The sequence below is a fragment of the Ranitomeya variabilis genome, chromosome 5, assembly GCF_051348905.1.
Source record: "Ranitomeya variabilis isolate aRanVar5 chromosome 5, aRanVar5.hap1, whole genome shotgun sequence".
NCBI classification, from domain to species: Eukaryota; Metazoa; Chordata; class Amphibia; order Anura; family Dendrobatidae; genus Ranitomeya; species Ranitomeya variabilis.
In genome coordinates, this window is record NC_135236.1 from 556,633,687 (window position 1) to 556,652,732 (window position 19,046).

Here is a 19,046-nt window from a genome sequence, read left to right on the forward strand (position 1 = left end):
TCCTACAATATGTGAAACAAGGCCTGACACTCGAAAAGGGGTTTTACAAAAAGAAAGGGAAAATCGAAGTGTTCAATAAACTGTGGTCTCCGTGGATCGCCATGGGATAGGGATAGGGGTATTATACAAATTGAATGAACTACGATCCCTAATTAATGGCATTGTAAAGTGTGGCTTACATTAGGGGCTGGGGGATTAGTTATCCTTTTGTTTTACTGATGGAGGTGTTAAGGAAGATGGGCTGTCTTGTTGGGTTGGGGTGGGGGGTGTTGGGATCAAAGGGAGTTGTTTAAAGGGGGGGGGGGGAGAAAATATTTTGTATTGAAAATACGAATGTAACATGTCAATCATCTTGTTATTCTTAATAAAAACCTATTTGAACTAAAAAAAAAAATATATGAGCGTATAACATGTCACATTATAAATGAGAGTATAGCATGTCAAATTATAAAAATAAGCACAAGCTAATAATAGGATGGGTGTCCCCCAATGAATGGCTTGGAGAAAAGGATTTTACAGTGAGTACACAAAAATCCCTATTTCTCCTTCGCCTCATTGGGGGACACAGACCGTGGGACGTCCCAAAGCAGTCTCTGGGTGGGGACAACATCAGATCAGGCCCTGTGTAACCGCTACTTACAAGTGCGACACCGCTGCCTGCAGAGTCCGCATGCCCAGACTCACATCTGTGGAAGTCTGGGAATTATAATGCTTCAAGAATGCATGCGGACTGGACCAACCCGCAAGCTTGCTGGTGTGCTTTGTCGACGTCTGGTGCCTAGAAACCAAGAAACCTCAATAGACAGGGAGATGGGCTGACATCTAACACAGAAGGAATGGATGGTGTAACAAATCCACCAAGCTAACATGGCCGATGAAACGGCTAAACCCTTCCTGCAACTGTCAGGAAGCCGTCCTCTTACCGTGAGGTAGCCCAAATAAAGTGTCCAACCTTCGGAAGGACGCCGTCCTGGAGTAACCATGAACTAGAGTACATTGGCGTTCAGTCTGTACGCCATCTGACCTACATCTGGAGTGCTCCAGAGAAGACAGATCTGATGGAAGACTTCCGGGTGAAGTTCCCACTCACATGAGGCGGGACCCTGACGGCGTCTGCCGCCCAGAGTTCTACTCCTGAGATGTGTAGTGCCGAGATCACCGAATGATAGATCGTGGCCCAACAGAGAATGTGAGGTACCTCGGCCATGATGTCTGATTGTGGGTACTTGCTAGATGATTGATGTATGGCACAGACGTGGGATAGTCCGATTGAATCGGATGGGGTGACCCGCCAGAAGGCAGTGGACCTGCTGTAGAACTAGCCGTACAGTTCGGATTCCCCGAACAATGATCAGGAAAAGAGGACTGGTATTGGTAGTCACTAATAACCATTGAACCGAGAGAAAGGATCTCCCCTGGATGAGGAAGGAGCTCAGAGGCTACCCTCTGAAAGCCTGATTGACCTGCAGTAAATGACAGGAGCGAAGGAAACCGCTTCCATTGTCGTCACCATTTTCCTCAGAACCCTCCTAGCAAATCGAATGGAATTAGGGGATGAGTGAACAAGTGCACGAGCTCCCTGTTGAAGGGCCACGGCCTTGTCTCAAGGGAGAATCACCAACCTTCTGGAAGATTCCAGGATCATCCCCAAAAAGGATATCTGATGGGCTGAAAATGAGGAAAAACTTGTCTAAGTTTAGCTGCCAGCCCAGGAGAGAGAGGGTATCGCAAGAGACAGACGCTGGGCACAGTGCAGGGCTGGAAGAGTGGCTAGAAAGTCAACCAGATAGGGCAGGACGATGAAGCCTCTAGGGTGCAATAGGAACATGACAGCCGCCATAACCCTTGCGAACACTCTGGGTGCAGTAGCAAGGCTTAAGGACAAGGTCGTGATTTTAAAATGCTGTTCTCGAAAGGGAAAGAGAAGGAATTTTTGAAGAGGGGAAAATATAGGAATGTGAAGGTAAGCATCCCGAATGTCAGCGGTGGATGCCAGAAACTCCACCTTTTTCCGTTGAAGTAATGGCGGAGCGGAGGAACTCCATCCGAAGAAGGGGGACCTTGTCAAGCTTGGTAGAAGTTTGAGGTTCAGGATCGGTCTTACTTTTCGGTCCCCTTTTTGGAACCAAGATACCTTAGATCTAGACCTTCCTGGACAACTGATCCACTGCTGGTTGGCTCTATAGGAAACATGCGATCCCTTGTTCCTGCATGGGGAACACTCCCAACTTCTCACTCTGGTAAGGCAGTGATGTCAGATTCCTTTTGAACGCAGAGTACGCTTCCATTCTCTGAGCTATAATGTCCTCCTGAGTGTAATGGCATTTGCTGCTGACAGCTCCGCGCAAGTAGACACATCCGAGAGGCGTGAAGCAGCTAGTCTCCTCGCTCAAGAAATTTGATTGACCAGCTGAACCGTCTTCGGGAAAAGGTTACTGTTGGAAATCAAAATAGTTAAGGTCTCTGACCAGGAGACCATTGCTCTAGCAACACATGCGGCGGCTAAGGCAGGGTAGAGCGCTGAACTGGAGGCCGCAAGACGGAACGAACCAGATTTGCTATCTGACAGTCCGTTGTATTTTTAATTGATGACCCATCGGGCAGGGATACTTGTAAGTATGCCACAGGAGATTCTACCCGGTTAATATGTCAAGTGGCAGAATGCGAGGCTGCATGCAGGTGGCCAGGAAAAGCCATCTCTTACCGTTCTCTTTTGACGGTGTGGAGTTAAAATGATGAACACTCGATCTACCATCCTCTTATCAGGGAAGTGGAGAGGGATCGTCCGCCTTCTTGCATCATCTGCTAAATAGTGGAGATGCAGAGGGGGTGTTCGGATGCCAAAAAGGGAGCCTCTGTACATCCACAGAGTTATGGTCCCTAGGTGAACAGGGCTGGTTGTCCGGCATTAGGCCTGGCTGTAGAAGAGGATACATGGAGGCGACACTCCGTGTGCTCGTCTATTAATGGTGTGGGGAGATCGGTGCCTTTTAAAAGGACCCGTCGCCCTTAAGAATCAGACCAGGCATGGCATCTCACGTCTTAGGTGGGTAGATGTGGAGGGGACATCCCACGTGTTTGGATATTGGCTGAAAAAGGATACCGCGCTTGAAGAGGCTTCTGTCCAGTGGATCGCTTATCCGGACGCTCCCTGTCCGGGCGAATGAGGGACACTGCGTGATCTAGAGTAGAATCGAAGTCCTTGTCAATCTACAGAGATTGGTTGATGATATAAATAGGCGCATCCATCAATTTCTGAAGTTCTGGTGAGTCCAAAACCAAGGCAATATCCGATCCATATTCAGAGACTTGTTCTCAGCAAATCATTGGTGAGGGATCAGGAAATTAAACTTCCGTTTTCTAGGCGCGAGTACATTTCTAGACACCTGTACGTTTCTAGAAAACTTGTAGCTCCTGCTAGCTGACGGCTCGCTTGAAGGAAAGGGACCATCTATATTGGTCCTGCGAGCACTCCGAGCCAGAGAGGGTTCACGGAGGGATTCCATCTCTTGGTCAGAGAATCCATGGGTTGCAGCAGTGACGAAGCCCAGTCAGGGAATTAGGTACTCTGGTAAGCTGGGATCGGCGGTGGAGGGCTCCTGAGCTCATTTAGGGTGACCGGCTTCGGATTGGTCATAGGCTTTTAAGGCAAGGGAATATTGGTCATGAGCCTTTAAGACCAGGGGATACAGGTTCTGTGCCTTTAAGACTATGCAATACTGGATATGTGCCTTTAAGACCAAGGAATGCTGGCCTTTAAATAACCTGTTAAATGCCGCTGTCAGTCCCTGGATGCGGCCTATTTATGAAAATAAAATAAAAAATATTCTATTCACTCCCTTTATCCCACCATTGAATAGAAAATCTACTATATAATTGTCTAAGGGGTACTTCCGTCTTTCTGTCTGCAACTTCCGTCACAGAAATCCCACGTCGCTGATTGGTCTTGCCAGCTGCCTGTCCTGGCTGCCGCGCCCAATCAGCGACGGGCACAGTAAGGCCGAGAATTAGTCCCTCCCTACTCCAGTCAGTGCCCGGCGCCCGCTCCATACTCCCCTCCAGTCAGCGCTCACACAGGGTTAATGAGCGCATTAACGGACCGCGTTATGCCGCAGGTAACGCACTCCGTTAACGCTGCTATGAACCCTGTGTGACCAACTTTTTACTATTGATGCTGCCTATGCAGCATCAATAGTAAAAAGATCTAATGTTAAAAATAAAAAAACAAAAAACCTGCTATTCTCACCATCCATTGTCCGCCGAGGCGCGTGCGGCTGCAGCCAGCTTCCGTTCCCAGAGATGCATTGCGAAATTACCCAGAAGACTTAGCAGTCTCGCGAGACCGCTACGTCATCTGGGTAATTTCGCAATGCATCCTGGGAAAGTAAGCTGGCGGCAGCCGCACGCGCATCGACAGAGCTTCGCTGGAAAACGGAGGGTGAGTATATAACTATTTTTATTTATTTATTTTTTTTAACAGGGATATGGTGCCCACACTGCTAAATACTACGTGGGCTGTGTTATATACTGCGTGGGCTGCGTTATATCTACATTGCTGCTATATACGTGGGCAGTGTTGTATACTATGTGGGCTGTGTTATATACTGCGTAGGCTGTGTTATATACTGCGTGGGCTGCGTTATATACTACATGGCTGCTATATACTACGTGGGCAGTGTTGTATACTATGTGGGCTGTGTTATATACTGCGTGGGCTGTGCTATATACTACATGGGCTGCTATATACTACATGGGCAGTGTTATATACTATGTGGGCTGTGTTATATACTGCGTGGGCTGCGTTATATACTACATGGCTGCTATATACTACATGGGCAGTGTTATATACTATGTGGGCTGTGTTATATACTGCGTGGCTGCTATATACTATGTGGGCAATGTTATATACTACGTGGGCAGTGTTATATACTACATGGGAAATGTTATATACTGTTTGGGCTGTGTTATATTCTGCATGGCCACTGTTATATACTGCGTGGCCTGTATTAACGCATCGGGTATTCTACAATATGTCGTGGCCTGTGCTATATACTATGTGGCTGCTATATACATACACACATATTCTAGAATACCTGATGCGTTAGAATCGGGCCACCATCTAGTAAAATATATAAACATGTAGTATCTTCAACAAGTCCATGAAAGTCTGATCAAAATATGAATTAAAGAATTTGTAAACACTGTAATGAGAAAATTAAAATGTCAGAATTGCAGTTTACTGGCTGCCGCAACACCGCTGGCAAAAAATGCAGTAAGTGATCAAAACACTATGTAACCGAAAACGGTATAAAAAAAAAGTCAGTTCAGGGCACAAAAAATCAAGTCCCCCCAAAGCCTAACTAACTGAAAATTGAAAATGTTTTTAAAAAATTTAATTTTTCTTCACCACTTAAAAAGTGTTGGCATCGCTGTAATACTACTAACCTGCAGAATTATCTTCCAAAGTCATTTTACCTTATAATGACTGCTGTAAAAACACCCCCCAAAAAATGTTTTCGCTGCACCTGGAGTTTTTTTTCTCCCATTTTTCAGTACATCTCATGATAAATTATATGGTGTCATTCAAAAGTACAACCCAACTCACAAAAAGAAAGTACCGTATACACTCGTGTATAAGCCGAGATTTTCAGCACATTTTTTGCCCCCCCCCCCCTCGGCTTATACATGAGTCATTGTCCAGAAAGCCAGCGGGGGAGAAGGAGGGGAGCAGCGGCAGGAGCCAGCGGCTGTGACATCATACTCACCCTCCTCGCTCCGTCGCTGAACGTCCCTGTCATCTCCATTGTCCTAGCGTTGGCAGCTCTCCTCTCCTGTGCTGAGGTCACGTGGTACAGCTCATTAAGGTAATGAACATGCACGCGTCTCCACTCCCATAGGCGTGGTGCACATATTCATTACCTTAATGAGAGGTACCATGTGACCTCAGCACAGGAGAGGAGAGCTGCCGGGACAACAGAGATGCAGTGACATGCAGCAACTGCGCGAGGAGGGTGAGTATGATGATAGGGGAGGACTGGGGGAGCCCAGCCATGCATACAAGGACGGGGGGAGCCCAGCCATGCATACAAGGACGGGGGGAGCCCAGCCATGCATACAAGGACGGGGGGAGCCCAGCCATGCATACAAGGACGGGGGGAGCCCAGCCATGCATACAAGGACGGGGGGAGCCCAGCCATGCATACAAGGACGGGGGAAGCCCAGCCATGCATACAAGGACGGGGGAAGCCCAGCCATGCATACAAGGACGGGGGGGAGCCCAGCCATGCATACAAGGACGGGGGGAGCCCAGCCATGCATACAAGGACGGGGGGGAGCCCAGCCATGCATACAAGGACGGGGGGAGCCAAGCCATGCATACAAGGACGGGGGGAGCCCAGCCATGCATACAAGGACGGGGGGAGCCCAGCCATGCATACAAGGACGGGGGAAGCCCAGCCATGCATACAAGGACGGGGGGAGCCCAGCCATGCATACAAGGACGGGGGGGAGCCCAGCCATGCATACAAGGACGGGGGGGAGCCCAGCCATGCATACAAGGACGGGGGGAGCCCAGCCATGCATACAAGGACGGGGGGAGCCCAGCCATGCATACAAGGACGGGGGGAGCCCAGCCATGCATACAAGGACGGGGGGAGCCCAGCCACTCATACAAGGACGGGGGGAGCCCAGCCATTCATACAAGGACGGGGGGAGCCCAGCCATGCAAACAAGGACGGGGGCAGCCCAGCCATGCATACGAGAACGGGGGGACCTGGCCATGCATACGAGGACAAAACGGGGGGAGCCACACAGAGCAGGACAGGGATGAGGGGACAATGCATACTCGAGTATAAACTCGAGTCAATAAGCTTACCCAGTTTTCCGAGGCAAAATTAGGTGCCTCTTCTTATACTCGGGTTGGCTTAAACTCGAATATATACGGTACTTATATCACTATCTTGCTGTAAAAAAAAATAAAATAAAAAAGGGGAGGAAAAAAAAGAGCAAAATAATGAAAAATTGTCCAGTCAGTCGGCGAACGTGGCAAATATGGCAATTGTAATCTAATCCAAATATTGAAATATTCACTTATCTCTATCTATAAGGAAAAGAACACCCTATCAACAGTTAAAGCATGGTGGAGGATACATAATGCTCGGGGGTTGCTTTACTGCATCTGGTACTGGAGGCCTTGGCCGTATCACAGGAATCATGAAATCAGAGAGTTAGCAAGAGATTTTAGAGCGAAATATCCTACCCAGTGGAAGACAATAACCCAAAACAACCGGAATGGTTGAAAAAGAAAAAAAAAAGCACTTTTTTAAAATTTCTATCAATGAGTCATGATAGTCAATGCCATGGAAAATCTTTGAGGTGAGCTGCAATCTGCCATTGGGAAAAAGAACCCTGCAAACATTGAAGAACAAACTGCAAAGGAAGAGTGGGAGAAAATACCAGCTGATAAGTGCAAGAAGCTTATTGATGGCTACAAGAAATGTTTGGAGGCTGTCATCAATGCCGAAGGGTGTGCAACCAAGTATTAATTAGGGGAGTCTTTACTGCTGCACATGCTGTCTACTCTGTTTCTTCTAGGAAATTGCAACATGTAAGTTGATAAACAATGTTTTATTGTTGTATTACTTTGGACCACTAATCAAAAAATCTTGAGGATATAACTATGGTACATTTCCATTTATTTCTGAAGATATTGTACAGTCTGAAAAAAATGAAGGGGAGCCAATAATGGTGAGCAGCACTGTATATAGTATATTAGAATAGCCATTATATCATTAATTTTAATCCCAAATATCTAATGTAATGTTCATTTCGGATCACCCCTTTGAGAAATAAACTAGGTTACATCCTTAAGGGTTGGACACACAATTGACATTAAAAAGCAACCCATTTTAACCATAGCTCACCTCAGAGTGTGAAGAATCCCGAGGCATCAGGCCATTTCCCTTTCTAAATTTACCAGCAAGTCTTAGCCGTTTTCGTCTTTTCCGATTTTCAGATAGCCTGCTGGATGCTGAAAAACGAAGTGTGTACGTTCAGTATCATATTTTATATACATAAAATTTGGAACAACTATATATTGACTTTTATTTCCATGCTGAAGAACCCAGCATCCATAGCAAAGACAAAGGCTCACATAACCCACAGGTTAATAATCCTCACACATTTAAAAGGAGTTGTTGGTCCAAATAGATAAGACTGCAATTGCTGTGTGACTGCAGACTTATAAATTCCCCCCAGCGAAGACCCGAGACCAGAGGGTATGTGTGCGTTATACATTCTCCCGGCCCGTGCTCTAGTCAGCTAAGTCACTAGTCACGTCACGAGTGCACACTTGTAAGGACTTGTGTAGTAAATATAGTGAGAAAATGTAAAAACTTTTTATATTTCTAAAAAACTGTCTAAATCCAAATACCCTTTTAAAAAGGGACCTTCCAGAAGATTTTCCAAATTTAAGCTAAAGCCACCATTTTAAGTACTCTTGTACCACAGTCCAGAAATCTGTATACAAACTTCCCCTGCAATATTAAAAAAAATACATTTAGAGTTCTTCAAAACTGTAGTCTAATTGGCGTGGTCCTCAATTGTGTGAGTGATGTAGATGGCGCCTCCAACATCATCCACAGTGCTGTAAATCTAGCACCTAAGCACTTTGCTCTGCCACAGCTGACACGTGCGCATTAAAGCAGGCCTGTACTTCAACCGGGCAGGCATGAGATTTGCAGTGGATGGCGCATGTTGTGTCATTCACATCAATCATGGTAGAACACCACAATTGTTTCTACCTCTAATGCAATGGGAATCGTGCATTATGCTGATCTATTGTACTGTAAAGGGCCCATATAATGGTCTTGCACAGGGACTCTCTCTCCAGTCTGTGTCCGCCACTGGGGATATTTACTGTAGTATGAAAAATAGAAGGTTAAATTCACACTGTTTTGTTCCTTTTTTTTTTTTCTTTTGCAGAAAAAAAAGACTGAAACTCTTGACAGATATGGTACGGATGAGCATCACCGTGCACTAGCACATGTGGAAATATAGAAACGTTAATGGCTATAGGGATGAAGAATAACTATCTCCCTGCCATGCCCTGCTTTCATTTTAGCATTACTCCTCATCAGGTTATGAAATCCTTTGTTTCCCAGTTTTGTTCTACACATTTAGAAGTTAAGATGTGCGCAACTGACATATAGAGCTGGTACTGTCAACCGCTGATGTGCTCTTACTCAGGTCACAAGCAGTTCATTTACATACGACACATTTTAAGATTATCACAGAAAAGATGTAATATTTCCGTCTGGCCCTAAACCTTTTTGTATAACAATAAAAATGATGAAAATGGAAAACACTTGCTTAGCTCACAAAATCATACCTGCTCGGTACCTAATACGTTTCAGGGAGGTTTTCTTCCGGGGGACTGATGCTGAAGACTAAAAGCAGACAAAAATAAAAAAGTAATAGAAAAGCATTTTTTAATTTCAGTATCAGTCTCTCAGGGAACTTGAATCTACGACTGGACAATGGCCTGTAGTATGCATCGCAAGAGACCGTGCTGCTGTTTATGTCTTTATCTTGGATGTTGCTAGATTTCATAGGAGCAACTGTGATGACAGGCACGGTGGTCTTCCGTAGAGATGAGCGAATTTGATCGGGTCCCTGCTTACTCGGCAAGCTATAGAGCTTACCGAATAAGCTGCAGAGGGAACCCGGATTCATGGAGCCGATCAGCTATTCAGCTCCGCAGCTGCACGTGTCGCGGCTGTGTGACAGTCACAACACATACATTGAGGGCCTGTGTGTTGTTACAGTGAAACGTCCGCGACACATGCAGCTGCGGAGCCGAACTGCTGATTGGCCGGTGCGATCCAGGAAGCCGCGTTCCCTCTGCAGCTTATTTGGAGAGTGCTATAGCTTGCCGAGTAGGCAGAGACCCGATTAAATTTGTTCATCTCTAGTCTTCCGTAGACCCCTCCACTCCCCAGCTGTAATTGAAAAACATTGGCACATCTCCAGGTGAGGTGGGATGGTTAGAATGGTGTACCCCACGGGTGGCACGCTGTAAACACTTCTGACACAAACTGACAGTGGTATTTAACAGATTAACCCCTTCATGACATGGATATTCCTTTTTTTTTTCCACTCCCCTTCTTCCCAAGATCCATAACTTTTTTATTTTTCCAACACATGAGCGCTTGTTTTTTTTTTTGCAGGATGAGTTGTACTTTTGAACATCATTCATTCTACCACATAACGTACTGAGAAACGAGAATTCCAAGTGAGTTAAAACTGCAAGTAAAGAGCAATTCAACAATTTTTTGTAAATTTTATATAGAATGTTCACTATACAATAAAACTAACTGGGCAGCATGATTCCTCAGGTTAGTACGAGTTTGCAGATAGCAAACATTTATAGTTTTTGTCATTTAGAATGACAGAATGTTAGAGTTGGAAGGGACCTCCAGGGTCATTGTGTTCAACCCCCTATTCAATGCAGGATTCACTAAACCATCTCAGACAGGTATCTGTCCAGCGTGTGTTTGAAGACAACTATTGAAGGAGAACTCACTACCTCTCGTGGCAGCCTGTTCCACTCATTGATCACCCTTCACAGTCAAAAAGGTTTTTCTAATATCTAATCTGTATCTTTCCCTTTCAGTTTCATTCCATTGTTTCTCATGTTTCCATGTGCAAATGAGAATAAGGATGATCCCTCTCTAACCCCTTCATGACCCAGCCTATTTTGACCTTAATGACCTGGCCGTTTTTTGCAATTCTGACCAGTGTCCCTTTATGAGGTAATAACTCAGGAACGCTTCAACGGATCCTAGCGGTTCTGAGACTGTTTTTTTTTTTACATATTGGGCTTCATGTTAGTGGTAAATTTAGGTCGATAATTTTTGCATTTGTGAAAAAAACTGGAAATTTGGCTAAAATTTAGAAAATTTTGCAATTTTCCAATTTTGAATTTTTATTCTGTTAAACCAGAGAGTTGTGTGACACAAAATACTTAATAAATAACGTTACCCACATGTCTACTTTACATTAGCACAATTTTGGAAACAATTTTTTTTGCTAGGAAGTTATAAGGGTTAAAATTTGACCAGCGATTTCTCATTTTTACAACGAAATTTACAAAACCATTTTTTTTTAGGGACCACCTCACATTTGAAGTCAGTTTGAGGGGTCTATATGGCTGAAAATACCCAAAAGTGACACCATTCTAAAAACTGCACCCCTCAAGGTGCTCAAAACCACATTCAAGAAGTTTATTAACCCTTCAGGTGCTTCACAGCAGCAGAAGCAACATGGAAGGAAAAAACGAACATTTAACTTTTTAGTCACAAAAATGATCTTTTAGCAACAATTTTTTTATTTCCCCAAGGGTAAAAGGAGAAACTGGACCCCAAAAGTTATTGTACAATTTGTCCTGAGTACGCTGATACCCCCATATTTGGGGGGGAACCACTGTTTGGGCGCACGACATAGCTCGGAAGGGAAGGAGCGCCATTTGACTTTTTCAATGAAAAATTGGCTCCAATTTTTAGCGGACACCATGTCGCGTTTGGAGAGCCCCTGTATGCCTAAACATTGGAGCTCCCCAACAAGTGACCCCATTTTGGAAACTAGACCCCCCAAGGAACTTATCTAGATGCATAGTGAGCACTTTAAACCCCCAGGTGCTTCACAAATTGATCCGTAAAAATGAAAAAGTACTTTTCACAAAAAATTTATTTTAGCCTCAATTTTTTCATTTTCACATGAGCAACAGGATAACATGGATCCTAAAACTTATTGGGCAATTTCTCCTGAGTACACAGATACCTCACATGTGGGGGTAAACCACTGTTTGGGCACACTGCAGGGCTCGGAAGAGAAGGAGCACCATTTGACTTTTTGAATGAAAAATTAGCGCCAATCGTTAGCGGACACCATGTCGCGTTTGGAGAGCCCCTGTATGCCTAAACATTGGAGCTCCCCCACAAGTGACCCCATTTTGGAAACTAGACCTACCAAGGAACTAATCTAGATGTGCGGTGACCACTTTAAACCCCCAAGTGCTTCACAGAAGTTTATAACGCAGAGCCGTGAAAATAAAAAATAATTTTTTCCCACAAAAATAATTTTTTAGCCCCCATTTTCTTATTTTCCCAAGGGTAACAGGAGAAATTAGACCCCCAAAGCTTTTGTGCAGTTTTTCCTGAGTACGCTGATACCCCATATGTTTGAGTAAACCACTGTTTGGGCGCACGTCGGGGCTCAGAAGGGAGGGAGCACCATTTGACTTTTTGAACGCAAGATTGGCTGGAATCAATGGTGGCGCCATGTTGCGTTTTGAGACCCCTGATGCGCCTAAACAGTGGAAACCCCTCAATTCTAACTCCAGCACTAACCCCAAAACACCCCTAACCTTAATCCCAACTCTAACCTTAATCACAACCCTAACGACAACCCTAACCCCAACACACCCCTAACCCTAATCCCAACCCTAACCACAACCCTAACCATAACCCTAACCACAAGCCTAATCTTAGCCTTAGGGTTGGAATTAGGGTTGTAATTAAGGTTAGAGTTGGAATTAGGGTTAGGGTTATAATTAGGGTTAGAACTAGGGTTAGAATTAGGCTATGTGCACACGGTGCGGATTTGGGTGCGGATCTGCAGCGGATTGGCCGCTGCAGATTCATAGCAGTTTTCCATCAGGTTTACAGTACCATGTAAACCTATGGAAAACCAAATCCGCTTTGCCCATTGTGCGGAAAATACCGCACGGAAATGCTGCATTGCATTTTCCGCAGCATGTCAATTCTGTGTGCGGATTCCGCAGCATTTTACATCTGTTCCTCAATAGGAATCTGCAGGCGACATCCGCACAAAAAACACTGGAAATCCGCATGTAAAACGCGATGCCTTTTACCTGCGGATTTTTCAAAAATAGTGCAGAAAAATCTCACGAATCCGCAACGTGGGCAAATAGCCTTAGGGTTAGGGTTGGAATTAGGGTTATATGACCACGCAGCCAAATCCGCACCGTGTGCACATAGCCTAATTCTAACCCTAAATCTAACCCTAACCCTAAATCTAACCCTAATTCTAACCCTAACCCAAGTTCTAACCCTAATTCTAACCCTAACCCTAATTCTAACCCTAACCCTAGTTCTAACCCTAACCCTATTTCTAACCAATTCCAACTCTAACCTTAATTCTAACTCTAACCCTAATTCTAACCCTAGTTCTAACCCTATCCCTAGTTCTAACCCTAATTCTAACCCTAACCCTAGTTCTAACCCTAACCTTATTTCTAACCCTAATTCTAACCCTAACCCTAGTTCTAACCCTAGTTCTAACCCTAACCCTAGTTCTAACCCTAATTCTAAACCTAACCCTAGCCGAAAAATAAAAGTAAATATATTTTCTTTATTTTATTATTGTCCCTACCTTTGGGGTGATAAAGGGGGGGGGTTTATTTACTATTTTTTTTATTTTGATCACTGTGATAAAACCTATCACAGTGATCAAAATGTACTTGGAATGAATCTGCCGGCCGATTCGGTGGGAGCACTGTGCATGCCCCCCCATTTTGGAAGATGGTGGCGCCCACGGAGAAGACGAACGGACACCGGAGCTCAGTAAGTATGGGAGAGTGGGATCGGAGCACGGGGGGAGCGGACAGGAGGACGCAGGGGAGCGGAGCACATTACAGGACAGGACGGAGGACTGGGGAGGAGATCGGTGGCAGGGGCAGATCAGTGTTTCCAGACATGGCCGATGATATTGCAGCATCGGCCATGGCTGGATTGTAATATTTCACGTTTCATAGGTGAAATATTACAAATTGCTCTGATTGGCTGTTTCACTTTCAACAGCCAATCAGAGCAATCGTAGCCACGGGGAAGGGGGAGAAGCCACCCCCCCGGGCTGGAGTACCACTCCCTGTCCCTGTAGGTCGGGTGAAATTAGTTAACCCTTTCACCCGACTTGCAGGGATCCGATCATTCTGTGACAGCATATGCGTCACAGGTTGGATTGGCACCGACTTTCATGACGCATAAGCTGTGTCACAGGTCGGGAAGAGGTTAAGTGACAAAACATTTTTTGAGGAAATTTGTAAAAAATAAACATATTTTGATTTTTCTTTTTACATTTTCATTTTTTGCGATACAGGCTTTATGAGAGCTTATTTTTGGCGCCCTGAGCTGATGTTTGTACGGACACCATTTGGGGGTAGATACGATGCATTAATGACCTCTTATTGCATTTGTTGAGTCGGCGAAAAAAAAAAAAATAAAACAATCGTGGAGTTTAATTTTTTCGTTACACCATTAACAGATCAGATAACTATTTTGATTGATCTGACTTTTTTTGTTTGTATTTTTAAAACCGATACCAATTGAGTATTTAAAAAAAATAAATATTTTTAATAGGGCAAAAGGTGGGTGATTTGAACTTTTTTTTCTTCATTTTTAAAATCATACTCACTTTTTACTTTATTTAATAGTTCCCTTATGGGACTTGAAGCTGCGATCATCCGATTACTAGTGCAATGTATAGTGAAAGTTATGATCTATGAACGCCAGCTACAGGTTATACTCACAGGTGAATTGTAATAACAGGCACAGGGGTCATCAGCAGACCCCCAGCTACCATGACAACCCATTGGTGCCCGGAGATCAAGTCAAAGATGTACCGATGGGAGCATGGTACATCGAGTTCCCCTGCTGGGGCGTGTTAAGTACCACTGTCAGAGACTTACAGCAGGATGTAACAGATGAACAGCTCTGGTCCACATAACTAAATCCGCCATCATATGCTGGAAAAGAAGCAGGCTCAGCGTGCGAGCCCACACCAAAGACAGGGACACGACATATATGATAAACGTGTAAGTCATATGTTGTGAAAGTGTTAATTGCCAAGAACAGATGTTAAGATGCAGAAGATGGCTTAAAAATGTTTGAGCCCACATTGGCTGGACCATACATCCAATGTTGTAAGAGGCTATTGTAACTAATCACATCAACTATAACTTTCCTTATGTAAAAAAAAAAAAGAAGAAAATTGTAGTGGAGCAGACTACCTTAGAATGCGTGTAACCATCATCCTCCTCTTCCTCTTTAAGACCAAGCTGTTCATCCAAGTCATCAAATTCACACACTCGGGGAATAAGCTTGCTTTTGCGTCGGCTTCCACACTGTGCTTTAGTTTTAAAAGAAAAATACTTAAATTGAATGTATCACCTATATTTGTAAAATGAATGGTGTGGCAACACCTTAAAAGGCTCAGTGATTAGGGTGAAAACTGGAAGATTTCACAGTTTTTAAATTTAACCCCTTTGTGACAGACAATTTTGTACTTAATAACAGGCCAATTTTTACTATTCTGACCACTGTCACTTTATCAAGTTATAGCTCTAGAACGCTTCAACGTATCCCGCTTAATCTGAAATTCTTTTTTCGTGACACATTGTACTTCATGTTAGTGGTAACATTTCTTTGATATGACTTGCGTTTATGAAAACTAACAGAAATTTGGCAACAATTTTGAAAATTTTGCAACTTTCAATTTTTGTACCCTTAAATCAGAGAGAGGTGTCACACGAAATAGTTAATAAACTAACATTTCCCACGTCAACTTTACATCAGCACAATTTTGGAAACTATTTTGTTAGGATGTTATAAGGGTTAAAAGTTGACCAGCGACTTCTCATTTTTCCAACAAAATTTACAAAACTTTTTTTTGGGGGGACCCACCTCACATTTGAAGTGAGTGTGGGGTGTCAAAATAACAGATAATACCCAAAAGTGACACCATTCTAAAAACTGCACCCCTCAAGGTGCGCAAAACCACATTCAAGAAGTTTATTAACCCTTCAGGTGCTTCACGAGAACTAAAGCAATGTGGAAGGAAAAAATGAACATTTTACTTTTTTCACAAAAAATTTACTGCAATTTCTCCCGAGTACGCCGATACCCTGTATGTGGGGGAAAGCCACTGTTTGGGCGCATGGCAGGGCACAGAAGGGAGGAAGCACAGTTTGACTTTTTGAACACAAAATTGGCTGGAATCAATGGTGGCGCCATGTTGCGTTTGGAGACTCCCTGATGTACCTAAACAGTGGATCGATCCCCCACCAATTCTAACTCCATCCCTAACCCCAACACACCACTAACCCTAATCCCAACCCCGACTGAAAAATGGAAGTTTTTTTAAAAATTTTTTTTTATTATTTTTAGCTATCCAAGGAGGTTACTATTTTTTTATTTTGATCACTGTGATAGGGTCTATAATAGTGATCAAAATGAACCAATAGGAAAAATTTCCAATCGTTGCCTGGTGCCGGCCTGCGGATCTCAGCAGGAACACTGCGCATGAGCCCGCCATTTTCTTCCCGGAAGAAGGCGCCGCTGGCAGAGGGACTTCACGGAGGAATGCAGGGACAACCGGTGGTGGTGGGGTTTTTTGTTTCTCTCTCCCCTGATCTGCGATCACACCAGAGAGAGAAATTTAATGGGAAATCTGAATTTTTTTTTTTTTTTTTTTTTTGCGGTTGTCGTTATTCTGTTAATGACGGCCATCACAACGCTGGGGTCAGTAAAAACCAGAGCGCTGGGGGAGTGCTATACCCTTATTTCTCAGCGCCGTTTCAAAGCGAATAAGTACCCTTAACTGCCGCCGTTAAAAGGTGTATCGGCGGTCGTTATGGGGTTAAGGAGAACCTGTTGTGTCTAGAAATGCTAGTTCTCAGCAGAAAAAGGGTTAATCTGCAGGAAAATCATGTTAAACTCCTGCCTTACTACAGGGAGAAAACTGTATCCATTCCTGCAGCACTTGCAGTGATAGGGTTGGTTTAGAGAGCGGTTAGTCACCGGTCACTTGTGACCATGCCGAGATCATTCACCTTGCATATGGACAGCTTGTGGCTGTCAATGTGGCGGTTACAGTCGCCTGATGTACTGCCCATGTGACTAAAAAAGTGGCCACAGGGAGATTAAGCTGTATGCAAGTCCCAAATCCCCTCTACAAAGCACAAAAAAACCCTATTATCTGGTGTACATCGTTGGTTTTACTTCGGCGCCTCCTCTCGTCACAATTGCCGACCTCCTGTTTGCTTCATGTGGATGATGAGGAGTCTTACGTCATCCATAGCGTCTCCCAATCGCACTCTTGGGCAGGTGTAATTTGCTCTGCCATGCTGAAGGCATAGCAAAGTACTGTAATGCTCTGGCTTTACCTATGGGTCATGGGCGCTCTTTGGCCTCTCCTGGCACATGCACATTACAGTACTTTGCTCTGACCTCAGCAGTACAGAGCGGAATACACCAGCAAAGGAGCATAATTGGGGGACACTGTGGTTGAAATAGGAACCATCATCCACATGAACCAAGGAACGATTTGTGACGAAAGAGAAGGCGCCGAAGCAACACCAGCCATGCTCATCGGACCGGACGGTATGAGGGGGATAAGTATTTTTTGCGCTATGCAGAGAGGATTGGGGACATACTAGGATACAGTGAAAAAAGGTCTTAAAGGTGGTGGCTGTATTTTACATTGGGAACATTTGGTGACAGGTTCTATATATGACATACATATACACACACACTATATACTGCAGGGCTGGTTATGGTATTACTTCCAAGAATAGAGGTAGCATCGCATCACAAGTGCTGCATACATGCTCTCACCTTGCTTTGACACTGCCCCGCCAGCAGCTTGCTCAGAGACATCTGAAGGAAATATACTGGTATTCTCCGTTTTAATGAAGGAAACATCACAGAAAACGCTTGGAGAATTTGTTTCCATAGCCGAGCGATCATCTGTTTCACAAGTTGACTGGAAGGTCTGTTCATTGGTTTCATTACCTGAGCGACCTATGCGGCCTCTCTCTCGGAGTTCACTCTAAGAATTACAAAAGGCAAAAATAGAACAAAAAAGACGTAATTAATACACACATCTTAAGCCAGCATGTCATCTTTTAAATTATATGCTTTGTACACAAAACTGGTATGGTGGCATTAACATTGTAGTACGGTTCGTCTTGGAAATAGAGTTCATACATTGCATAAATGTGAATGAAATTTGTGAATGGCTCATTGATATTTGGGGCTTCCTTCATAAAGCAGCATATCCATATTTCCGCATTTTGTATCAGTCTTTAACTCCTTAGAAACTTAACTCCCTCCACACACTTTAGATGCCGGCATTTATGACTTGACTTAGCCAGATCTAAGCTCTAATTGCCAATAATTTTAATGTCACTGTCAATGACATAAGGCTGCATTTAAACAGAGTGGCACCAATGAAATCACACTGACACTGCCGGAATCAATAGCAGTGTGTCAAAGCGGGCGCTCACCCTATCAATCACCAGCATAGTGTCCCCACTACTGTGTGATAGCACGCCGACACAGTGTTCTTGGCTCCTACAGTGTCTGTGTGCAGGGTATTCAATGCAAGCAGCGCTCCAAAGTGGGCATGAAATTTACATAAATCCCATCCACTATGCTAGAACTACATGTTGCGTTTATTTTTGTACAGAGAAAATAAGCAACATCAAAAACGTACCAAGTACTCATCGTGGGAACTTAGCGGCGGAGTCTTATGCGATGCTCACATAAGTTAAAAAAAAAAAAAAAAAACACACTATCCAACAATGCTAGCACTTCCAGACAACAAGCAAAATTATTGAAAGGTTTACCAGAGAAGTTGCGACAGTCCGCCTGCAGTTCCGTTTCTTTGGAGTGCTGGTTGTCCAATGGTCATCTGCATGATGAAGGGATCTCCTTTTCGATTTTTTTCTATGTTTCTTACCCCAATTTGCTCCTGAAGACACAGACAAAACATTACTGCTGGTCTGTCACCATCCAGCTATATGAACTACATACTAAGTAACACTTGTTCTATATGACTTGCATTTATTTGTGAAAATATTGGAAATTTGGTGAAAATTTAGAACATTTTGCAGTTTGCAAACTTAATTTTTATGACCTTAACCCCTAATGACTGAGCCAATTCCGACCTTAATGACCAGGAAAATA

At 44.0% G+C, this 19,046-nt stretch overlaps 1 protein-coding gene and 1 long non-coding RNA gene across 9 annotated transcripts in view; one reads left to right on the plus strand and one right to left on the minus strand.

The window, feature by feature from the left end:
* NSD1 (nuclear receptor binding SET domain protein 1) overlaps nt 1-19,046 on the minus strand; it is a 159,238-nt gene that overhangs the window by 65,485 nt on the left and 74,707 nt on the right. For all 4 annotated transcript variants that reach the window (XM_077265941.1, XM_077265940.1, XM_077265943.1 and 1 more), the window contains exons 6-10: nt 18,707-18,831; nt 17,694-17,907; nt 15,089-15,207; nt 9,389-9,446; nt 7,923-8,029 (exon numbers count right to left, since the gene is read on the minus strand). In XM_077265941.1, the coding sequence (XP_077122056.1) occupies nt 7,923-8,029; nt 9,389-9,446; nt 15,089-15,207; nt 17,694-17,907; nt 18,707-18,831 (623 nt within the window). The remainder of the gene's footprint in view (nt 1-7,922; nt 8,030-9,388; nt 9,447-15,088; nt 15,208-17,693; nt 17,908-18,706; nt 18,832-19,046) is intronic.
* The window catches only part of LOC143776501 (uncharacterized), a 54,948-nt gene continuing 41,775 nt past the window's right edge, over nt 5,874-19,046 (plus strand). For 3 of the 5 annotated variants that reach the window (XR_013215845.1, XR_013215847.1, XR_013215846.1), the window contains exons 1-5: nt 5,874-6,011; nt 7,107-7,606; nt 7,706-7,746; nt 8,983-9,013; nt 10,227-10,291. This is a non-coding gene — a long non-coding RNA (uncharacterized LOC143776501). Of the gene's footprint in view, nt 6,012-7,106; nt 7,607-7,705; nt 7,747-8,982; nt 9,383-10,226; nt 10,292-19,046 lie in introns of those variants that run through there. The other 2 variants (XR_013215848.1, XR_013215844.1) reach the window with 2 other exon arrangements.